General features: G+C 39.8%; 1 protein-coding gene across 1 annotated transcript; it reads left to right on the top strand.

Annotated features, from left to right (window-relative positions):
* The first annotated feature begins 920 nt into the window (after positions 1-920).
* On the top strand, positions 921-10414 carry LOC115423517 (uncharacterized). The gene is made up of 2 exons (XM_030140370.1): positions 921-1056; positions 8517-10414. Exon 2 carries the CDS (start codon positions 8519-8521, stop codon positions 10280-10282), a length of 1764 nt encoding a protein of 587 aa, XP_029996230.1. The 5' UTR covers positions 921-1056; positions 8517-8518; the 3' UTR covers positions 10283-10414.
* Positions 10415-11157: the final 743 nt, after the last annotated feature.

Raw genomic sequence — 11157 nt, 5'->3', positions numbered from 1 at the left:
TCCTCAGTAGTCTTCTTCCAGTCTTCAGTAGTCTTCAGTAGTCTTCTTCCAGTCTTCAGTAGTCCACTGGTGCTGTTTCATGGTCCAGCCAAGCCTCTTCTTCTAATTCTGAAGTCTCATCAGTGGCTTTAGCTGCAACTGGACCCATCAGTTTCTGAGTGCCTTTGGATGCTGAAGGAAACTGGACTTCCTGACACCTGGACTTTCTTGGACGTTTCTCTGGAGGACACACCTCCATTTTTCCCTCTTCTGATGCTCTGTCTCTCTTCTCTGGTTCATTCCTTTTCCTCTTTTCCATTTTTACAGTACCACACTCCTTTCTTCAGTCCAGTCCTGTTCCAGTCCTGCTCCATGGGTCTGGTACCACAGTGTGTTCCACACTCCTGTTCTGCAGACACAGGGGGTGGAAGGAATTCACAAACGTTGGGACACCTGCAGGAATTGAACCACCAACTTTCCAGACTTGATCAACCTCCATTGCTGCAGAACTGCTTTCAGTTGTTCACCCATTTCTTGTTCACCTTTTTGTATAATTCTGAAATGGACATTATTTTTCAGTTTGGTTTAACCTTACCTTTTTTTTTTTTTCCCTCTGTCAGTTCACCTCTTACCTTTGTACCATTTCCAGCTGCTCATTGGACTGGAACTGCTGGAATTTACAGAGAAAACTGGAAAAATTGGGGTGTTCTAAAACTTTTGACCGGTAGCGTGTGTGTGTGTGTGTGTGTGTGTGTGTGATGTGTTTTACATTAGCAACAACTGTCAACCAATCATATGTGAATGTTGAAATTCTGGACCAAATATGGAAGTGTTCCAAGTGACTGAAGACTATAAAATGTGAAGGAGACTTTTGGAGAGGTCGATCATCGGAAGTAGATTTAGCGAGGTTGTTGTCGGTGATATTAGTTTATAAAAGACTAATCTTTTTTTGCAATTTTTTCTATTTTTGCCTGAAGTAATAAATCAAGTTTTGTTTTAACTTTTTAAACCTTGATCCTTGTTTTTGGTGAACTCTTCATTTCTTCTGTGTTGGTTCTTCCGTCCGAAACGTCACTGGTGAGTTAATAATTTAAATAAAGTGAATCGATGCAGGATTTTTTTTAAATTAATGAATTGATTCCAAATCGATTCACAACAGACGATCAAACCAGAAGAATCGAGTCGGTTAAAAGAATCGGACTTCCATCAGTAAATTTACAACCAAATGTGTATAAATCCAAACTAATACTGTTGATTAGAAAATGGAATTCTTCAGTTGTAGCGTTAAAGCCACACCTTCCTTCAGGTTGATTGACACAATTACTTTGGGTTTATTAGTAGGTTTTCTTTGCAATTAACTGCAACATCTTTTTACATTTAAATAAGCATATTTCGTGGAACAAGTTACATAACAGTTTTAACTAAATCCAACAATTTCCAATGTTTTATTTCTTGTAGTGTAGAGGTGATTATAAAAGGAGCCTGGACTTGTGCTTGAGTACCAGCTGTAACTGTTTAAACAAGTAGAAGTTCATATAAAGGGGGGATTCTACTTTCACGGTATTACTCCTCTCTGTTAAAAAGTGAATGGCTGTGCAAAAGGTTGCGACATTACTGGAAATGCGAGTACAAAGGGAAATTCTGAAGACTGTGTGTTCAAATTAAGGAAGCTGCAGATTCTGGAAAACATGTATAAGTCTTTTTTTTATTATTGATTTATTTTGAATGGAAATGACACAAGCTTCCTGATTGCTTCTAACGGACTTCTTTGCACAAGATAATATAGAAATGAAAATTCAAGGAAGCACAAAATAATGATACACACAAAAAGAAAAAGAAAAAAGTCATATTCGAAAAGGAGTGAGAAGAAGCAGAGCTTATATTAGCTCTGACCCCTTTGTCTAAACCAAAAATATGTACATATATACAGACATACACGTATATACAGACATGCACATCTATACATCTATACATACACATATATACACATATATACATACATACACGTATATACAGACATACACATATATACATACATACACGTATATACAGACATACACGTATATACAGACATACACGTATATACAGACATACACATATATACATACATACACATATATACACACATACACATATATACATACATACATACATACACATATATACATACATACACGTATATACAGACATACACATATATACAGACATACACATATATACAGACATGCACATCTATACATACATACACATATATACAGACATACGTATACAGACATACACATCTATACATACATACACATCTTTACAGACATACACATATATATACAGACATACACATCTATACATACATACATATATACACCCATATACGTACACATCTATCTGTCTATCTATACACACACACACACACATACACACACACACACACACATACACACACAGGGTGTCCCATAAGTCTTCATACATAGGAAAAATAAACGTTTCTTGACATAAACCATTTTTATTTATATAATATGCTCTATATGACTGCCATTTTGTCGGGAACACATTTCAATGCGTGTCCTCCACTGCTGAAGAACTATAAAGAAGAAATAGAAAGAAATACATGTTAGAACCATATGTATTATGTCTCCTATGTATGGAGACTTATGGGACACCCTGTATATATACATGCATACACATCCACATATACCAACATATACATGCATACATATATATATATACATACACCTACATATACATGCATATATGCACATATATACCCATATGCGTTAACACTTACATATACCAAGGCTCTAATAGTTTTGGACTTTTCATTCTAGTTTAGTTTTATTTAGTTTTGACTTTTTTTTCTCTAATTCAGTTTGTTTGAATTCATTTTTAGAGCAGGTTTGATAGTTTTTTTTGATAGTCAGATAGAGTGGGGACCAGAAGATGACTGGAAACCACAAATGAACACAAGTGACGGACCCTTAAATATCATATGGGGTGCCAGCAGAGAAAATTGCTTGAGGGAAATAAATCAATTCCATATCAGTCTGACATGGACAAAGATGAAAATGAAGGGAATTTTATCCATAATTTTATCAGTTTTAGTTAGTTTTGTAAACACACAATACAGTTTCAGTCAGCTTCGTTTTTTTCTTTTAATTCTAGTTTTTATTTATTTCAGTTAACGAAAATGTTTTTACAATTCTAGTTTTGGTCATTCTGTTAGTTTTTGTTAATGATAATAACCTTGACATATACATGTCCAAATTCATATATACACTGTTCCGTACACACACATATTCATTGCCGTCGGCTTCTCTGCCTCTAATGCCATATCAACGAGTAAAGGACAACAGTCAGTCATGTGAATTATCAATTAGAACTGCTAAACTAAATATTATTGTACATTTTCTTAAACTGGTTCCTTTTTGGACTTTACTTCACATGTGATTTTGGCTCAGGTCTGTGTCACGATGCTCCTCAGTGCAGAAAACACTGTCCTGCTCCGTAGATCTGGGGATACTCAGTTTATCGTAAATTCATACCCATTGTCAGTAAAAGTCCAAACCTCTCAACCCCTTCCTGATAGGCATGCCAAAAATACAAGGTTTAGATAAACTGAGTACAAAGAAATGTTTAGAATGTTTAAGTTCAAAGAAATGTAAAGGTTCAAAGAAGAGCAGTTATAAATGTTTAAACAGAAATAACACACCACACACCAACGGGTTTTAAAACTCCAGCATGTTTGTATTTAGACAGGTGATCACAAGTCATTCTAAAGTTCAGTCTGCATTAGAGGACGTTTACGCAGACATGTAACATGGAAAACACAACCCTTCACATGTGAACGCAATAAATGATATAAAAATAGCAACCCCTTTTTTTATGGAAAGGAAAAAAACACAACTTAACCCTGTTTGTTTCCAAAGCTAGTTTGAGCTGAGTTTAAATCTTAGACTTTATCAAAAGTACCTGTTCAGTTCTTACGTCAAATGTTGAAAATAATAACTCTATCTGTCCAGTTTTGACTAAACCCAGGTTTATTTTGGAATCATGAGTTAAAAACTGATCCAGTATTACCTTCTTACTAGTATTTCAACTTAAACCAGTAGTTTACTCAGTGTAAATATTTCAAATACCCAGACTATTACCAGTTTCATCAGGTAATAACATAAACAGAGGATCATACAGTCCAATCCAACACCAACAGAACAGCCACAGTTCAACAAGTTCCAAATATATAATATGAACCAATGCAGTGAAGGAATCAGACAAATAAGAAGAGTTGAAAAGTTCTAATTAGTCAGTCTTTTAGCAAGTTAATGCAGAAAGTTCACAAAAGTCAGAGACCATGTTAGCAAATCCATGCGGAGTCAAGGAGATCTGAGGAACAAAGAAAAAGAGATCTGATCTGCAGTTTATGTGGAAAATACTCTGACCGTGGTCTAGAAATCCACTGGAACACAGAAGACGGAGAGTTTGAAATCAGCCCCGAAGAAAAGTCTGGGTTCTCCACAAAAAGGATCCTCTGATGGAACGGAACAGTCTAGACCAGGGCCGTCAGACCCTGGTCCTCCAGATCCACTATCCTGCATGTTTCAGATGTTTCCCTCTTCCACCACACCTGAAGCTCGTCATCAGGCTTCTGCAGAGCTGGGTGATCAGCTGATCATTTGAATCAGGTGTTGGAAGAGGATCCATCTGAAACATGCAGGATAGTGGGTCTGGAGGACCAGGGTCTGACAGCCCTGGTCTGGGTTATTCCTGAAGTGAGTGGAATTAAACTCAGCAAGTAACGTTCAAAACATCCACAGTCCATCAAAATAAAAAAAAAACACACTTTCAAACACAAAATAAACGTGAATAAACAGTTGGTTGTTTTTTCTCTGTTCTTCACTCTGTGCTTCAGCTCGCTGCATCTGTTTCTGTGTTGCTCATCCTGTAACAGGAAACACTGCAGCCCTTCTGATTGGCTGACAGTCACAGTTTATACACTGCAGCCCTTCTGATTGGCTGACAGTCACAGTTTGTACACTGCAGCCCTTCTGATTGGCTGACAGTCACAGTTTGTACACTGCAGCCCTTCTGATTGGCTGACAGTCACAGTTTATACACTGCAGCCCTTCTGATTGGCTGACAGTCACAGTTTGTACACTGCAGCCCTTCTGATTGGCTGACAGTCACAGTTTATACACTGCAGCCCTTCTGATTGGCTGACAGTCACAGTTTATACACTGCAGCCCTTCTGATTGGCTGACAGTCACAGTTTGTACACTGCAGCCCTTCTGATTGGCTGACAGTCACAGTTTATACACTGCAGCCCTTCTGATTGGCTGACAGTCACAGTTTATACACTGCAGCCCTTCTGATTGGCTGACAGTCACAGTTTATACACTGCAGCCCTTCTGATTGGCTGACAGTCACAGTTTATACACTGCAGCCCTTCTGATTGGCTGACAGTCACAGTTTGTACACTGCAGCCCTTCTGATTGGCTGACAGTCACAGTTTTTTTTAAAGGTTCATTTTAATGAAACGTAGTTGATAATAATGGACTAAAACAGATTAAAGGTTGGTTTAATCCTTTCTGTTTCTGAGTGTCTGAAAGTCCAAACCTTCAACATGTCAAACAGAATGTTCTCATTGGATTAGTCTAGTGTTCTTCTAGTGTTGTTCTTCTAGTGTTGTTCTAGTGTTGTTCTAGTGTTTTTCCTCTAGTGTTCTTTTTCTAGTGTTCTTCTCATGTTGTACTTCTAGTGTTGTACTTCTAGTGTTGTTCTTCTGGTGTTCTTCTAGTGTTCTTCTTCTAGTGTTCGTCTTCTGGTGTTCTTCCAGTGTTGTTCTAGTGTTGTTCTTCTTGTGTTCTCCTAGTGTTCTTCTTCTAATGTTCTTCTAGTGTTGTTCTTCTAGTGTTCGTCTTCTGGTGTTCTTCCAGTGTTGTTCTAGTGTTCTTCTTCTAGTGTTGTTCTTCTAGTGTTCTTCTTCTAGTGTTGTTCTTCTAGTGTTCTTCTAGTGTTGTTCTTCTAGTGTTCTTCTAGTCTTCTTTTTCTAACGTTCTTCTAGTGATGTTCTTCTAGTGTTGTTCTAGTGTTCTTCTAGTGTTGTTCCTCTAGTGTTCATCTTCTAGTGTTCTTCTAGTGTTGTTCTTCAAGTGTTATTCTTCTGGTGTTCTTCTGGTGTTCTTCTTCTAGTGTTCTTCTCGTGTTGTACTTCTAGTGTTGTTCTTCTGGTGTTCTTCTAGTGTTCTTCTTCTAGTGTTCGTCTTCTGCTGTTCTTCCAGTGTTCTCCTTGTGTTCTTCTTCTAGTGTTGTTCTTCTGATGTTCTTCTAGTGTTCTACTTCTAGTGTTCTTCTAGTGTTCTACTTCTAGTGTTCTAGTGTTCTTCTAGTGTTCTTCTTGTAGTGTTCATCTATTGTTCTTCTTGTAGTGTTCTTCTAGTGTTCTTCTGGTGTTCTTTTTCTAGTGTTCTTCTCGTGTTGTACTTCTAGTGTTGTTCTTCTAGTGTTGTTCTTCTAGTGTTGTTCTAGTGTTTTTCCTCTAGTGTTCATCTTCTAGTGTTCTTCTAATGTTCTTCTTCGAATGTTATTCTTCTGGTGTTCTTCTGGTGTTCTTTTTCTAGTGTTCTTCTCATGTTGTACTTCTAGTGTTGTTCTTCTAGTGTTGTTCTTCTGGTGTTCTTCTAGTGTTCTTCTTCTAGTGTTCATCTTCTGGTGTTCTTCCAGTGTTGTTCTAGTGTTGTTCTTCTTGTGTTCTCCTAGTGTTCTTCTTCTAATGTTCTTCTAGTGTTGTTCTTCTAGTGTTCGTCTTCTGGTGTTCTTCCAGTGTTGTTCTAGTGTTCTTCTTCTAGTGTTGTTCTTCTAGTGTTCTTCTTCTAGTGTTGTTCTTCTAGTGTTCTTCTAGTGTTGTTCTTCTAGTCTTCTTCTAGTCTTCTAGTGTTCTTTTTCTAACGTTCTTCTAGTGTTGTTCTTCTAGTGTTGTTCTTCTAGTGTTCTTCTAGTGTTCTTCTAGTGTTGTTCCTCTAGTGTTCATCTTCTAGTGTTCTTCTAGTGTTGTTCTTCAAGTGTTATTCTTCTGGTGTTCTTCTGGTGTTCTTCTTCTAGTGTTCTTCTCGTGTTGTACTTCTAGTGTTGTTCTTCTGGTGTTCTTCTAGTGTTCTTCTTCTAGTGTTCGTCTTCTGCTGTTCTTCCAGTGTTCTCCTTGTGTTCTTCTTCTAGTGTTGTTCTTCTGATGTTCTTCTAGTGTTCTACTTCTAGTGTTCTTCTAGTGTTCTACTTCTAGTGTTCTAGTGTTCTTCTAGTGTTCTTCTTGTAGTGTTCATCTAGTGTTCTTCTTGTAGTGTTCTTCTAGTGTTCTTCTTCTAGTGTTCTTCTAGTGTTCTTCTTGTACTGTTCTTCTAGTGTTCTTCTTCTACTGTTCTTCTAGTGCTCTTCTTGTAGTGTTCTTCTTCTAATGTTCTTCTTGTAGTGTTCTTCTAGTGTTCTTCTTGTAGTGTTCTTCTAGTGTTCTTCTTCTAGTGTTCTTCTAGTGTTCTTTTTCTAGTGTTCTTCTAGTGTTTTTCTTGTCGTGTTCTTCTAGTGTTCTTCTCCTAGTGTTCTTCTAGTGCTCTTCTTCTAGTGTTCTTCTAGTGTTCTTCTAGTGTTCTTCTTGTAGTGTTCTTCTAGTGTTCTTCTAGTGTTTTTCTTGTAGTGTTCTTGTAGTGTTCTTCTAGTGTTCTTCTTCTAATCTTCTTCTAATGTTCTTCTTGTACTGTTCTTGTAGTGTTCTTCTAGTGTTCTTCTTGTAGTGTTCTTCTTCTTATGTTCTTCTTGTGCTCTTCTAGTGTTCTTCTTCTAGTGTTCTTCTTCTAGTGTTCTTTTAATGTTCTTCAAGTGTTCTTCTAGTGTTCTTCTTCTAGTGTTCTTCTTGTGTTTTTCTTCTTGTGTTCTTCTAGTGTTGTTCTTCTAGTGTTGTTCTAGTGTTGTTCTAGTGTTTTTCCTCTAGTGTTCATCTTCTAGTGTTCTTCTAAAGTTCTTCTTCGAGTGTTATTCTTCTGGTGTTCTTCTGGTGTTCTTTTTCTAGTGTTCTTCTCGTGTTGTACTTCTAGTGTTGTTCTTCTAGTGTTGTTCTTCTGGTGTTCTTCTAGTGTTCTTCTTCTAGTGTTCTTCTAGTGTTCTTCTTCTAGTGTTCGTCTTCTGGTGTTCTTCCAGTGTTGTTCTAGTGTTGTTCTTCTTGTGTTCTCCTAGTGTTCTTCTTCTAATGTTCTTCTAGAGTTGTTCTTCTAGTGTTCGTCTTCTGGTTTTCTTCCAGTGTTCTTCTAGTGTTGTTCTTCTAGTGTTGTTCTTCTAGTGTTCTTCTAGTGTTGTTCTTCTTGTGTTCTTCTAGTGTTCTTCCTCTAGTGTTCTTCTAGTGTTCGTCTTCTGGTGTTCTTCCAGTGTTCTTCTAGTGTTCTTCTAGTGTTGTTCTTCTTGTGTTCTTCTAGTGTTCTTTTAGAGTTCTTTTAGTGTTCTTCTAGTGTTCTTCTCCTAGTGTTCTCCACTTGTGTCTTAAATGTTGTGTCTCTGTGTTTCAGTCATGGCGTTCCCTCGGACGTCCTCCGTCGTGCTGTGGTTCTCTCTCATCCTCTTTGTTTATTGGACGACTTCGGCTGCTCAGTCACATGACCCTTCACCTGCTAACCTCCCAGCCCTTCGCAGGCTCAAAAGAGCGCTGGATGCAACCACCAAAGAACGGGTCCAGAGTGGGTTCCAGGTGGGCATGGACTTCCTGACCACGGTGGTACAGGTGACCAACGTACAGCAACCTAAGAGACTGGAGTCTGTGCTCAAGGGCCTGGCTAACTTAGCCAGTTTGGCGCCCGGTATCGGAAGTCTCGTCTGCTCAATTGTCAACGTGGTTCTGGCCATCATCCCTCAGGAAAACAGCATTGAGGAGCTGAGGAACGGCTTCAGTGAGGTCAACCGGAGGCTGGACTCTCTGGCCTTCCAGATAGCCGACCTGACCACAGATGTGGAGTGGTCCAACTTCGCCAGCGTCTACTCTCAAGATGAGACTCGTATCCTGAACGCCTGGATGAGGTTAGATGAGCTTCAGCAGAACCTCAGGCTGGTGACGAGTGAAGAGGAGAAGCTGAAGCTGGCCGAGATCTTTGCCAACTTCTATGAGAACTCAGGGACTGAGGGCAGCGTGGCCAACATCTACCATTACCTGACGGTCAGCGGCACGTCTCTGAGCAGGAACATCAACAACCTGTTGAAGGACAAGTTCAAGTGTAGCATCAGTGAGATAGGCCGCTATAACCTGTACCTGAGCAGTCTGCTGTGGAAGGGCATGGTCCTCAACCAGCTCTACTGGAAACTCATTGGATTCAGCTCATCAGGTCAACAGGACAAACATAACCGCATGTTCAAGAACGTCTTCAAAGCTCAGAACGATGCTTTGCAGTTCTGTCTGGACAACTTTGAGCAGTACTTGGTTAAAGACGTGGAGGAGGTCAGCAAAAGATTCACCAAAGACCAAACACAGGACATCGCTGACATGGTCCAGAAGACTCTGGATGAGAAGCACTTCTGGTACAAGTGGGCAGTGGTGGTGTACGAGAAGAACAATGAGGATAACTACAAACTGGTGGACATGAGGCGTGTACCTGTGGGGGACGTGGTGGTGGCGGTGGGATACACCCACAAGGAAACCAACACATACGAAGACGAAGTTAAGTCTGCCGCTCCGAAATGCTTGGATAATGTCCAGTGTTCGGACCTTAAAGAGAAGTCCCAGGACTGTTCCTTTCTGGTGTTCACTGGAACCCTCATAAGCCAGGATGAGGGCCACGTTGTCCCTGAAGCGGTATCGTCAGACTTCACAGATAATGCCAGAGTTTTGCATTATTTCTATGGTGAAGCTCCAGTGATGTCGCCACCACCTGATTTCAACCAGGTGGAGTGCACCCTCGATGGTTACCAGTACACGGTGAACGTCTACCTGTCCAGACGGCTGCCGGTTTGTTCCTCCCCTGACACCTGTGTGAACGCAGGCGTGTGCAGGCGGCTGATGGACTCCAATGAACACCTGTGCGACTGTCCTGACGGTTACTATGGAAACAGTTGTGAAATCAGCACCGACAGCTACCAGAACGTTGACATCGGTTCCCTGGTTCCGGACGTAACCACCCTCAACACCAAACTGGACCAGATACAGGACAAGCTGGACCAGGTCCTTGACACCCGTCTGAAGCAGCTGGACCAGGTCCTCGACTTCCGTCTGACGCAGATCGAGGACAAGCTGGACCGGATCAGGTGGACACGTCCGGCCCACCAAGGAAAACCAGAACACACATAAACAACGTCCACCGTCACCGGCGGAGGTTCCAGGTCCTGACCCACTGGGATGTTTATGTCACATGGGAGAGCCTGTGATTATAGGAGTTATTATGGGATGGATGTGTGTTTGAATATGTCAATGAAGAAATAAACATCAGTGAGTTGGTCCAGTTCAAACAGTGGCTCCAGTGGGTTTCTTTGTGTTTCTTTGTGTTTCTTTGTGTTTCTTTGTGTTTCTATGTGTCTCTTTGTGTCTCTTTGTGTTTCTTTGTGTTTCTTTGTGTCTCCTTGTGTCTCTTTGTGTCTCTTTGTGTTTCTTTGTGTTTCTTTGTGTCTCTTTGTGTCTCTTTGTGTCTCTTTGTGTTTCTTTGTGTTTCTTTGTGTCTCTTTGTGTCTCTTTGTGTCTCTTTGTGTCTCTTTGTGTTTCTCTGTGTTTCTTTGTGTCTCTTTGTGTTTCTTTGTGTTTCTTTGTGTCTCTTTGTGTTTCTTTTGTGTCTCTTTGTGTTTCTTTGTGTTTCTTTGTGTCTCTTTGTGTTTCTTTGTGTTTCTTTGTGTCTCTTTGTGTTTCTTTGTGTTTCTTTGTGTTTCTTTGTGTCTCTTTGTGTTTCTTTGTGTCTCTTTGTGTTTCTTTGTGTCTCTTTGTGTTTCTTTGTGTCTCTTGTGTTCTCTGTGTTTCTCTGTGTTTCTTTGTGTCTCTTTGTGTTTCTTTGTGTCTCTCTGTGTTCTTTTGTGTTTCTTTGTGTTTCTCTTGTGTTTCTTTGTGTCTCTCTGTGTCTATTGTGTCTCTTTGTTTCTTTCTTCTTGTGTTTCTTTGTGTTTTCTTTGTGTTTCTATGTGTTCTCTTGTGTCTCTTGTTGTTTCTTTGTGTCTCTTTGTGTTTCCTTTGTGTCTCTT

The sequence above is a fragment of the Sphaeramia orbicularis genome, chromosome 8, assembly GCF_902148855.1.
Source record: "Sphaeramia orbicularis chromosome 8, fSphaOr1.1, whole genome shotgun sequence".
Classification (NCBI taxonomy): domain Eukaryota; kingdom Metazoa; phylum Chordata; class Actinopteri; order Kurtiformes; family Apogonidae; genus Sphaeramia; species Sphaeramia orbicularis.
Note: the sequence above shows the minus strand (reverse complement) of the source record. Positions and strands in the feature narration are given on the sequence as shown.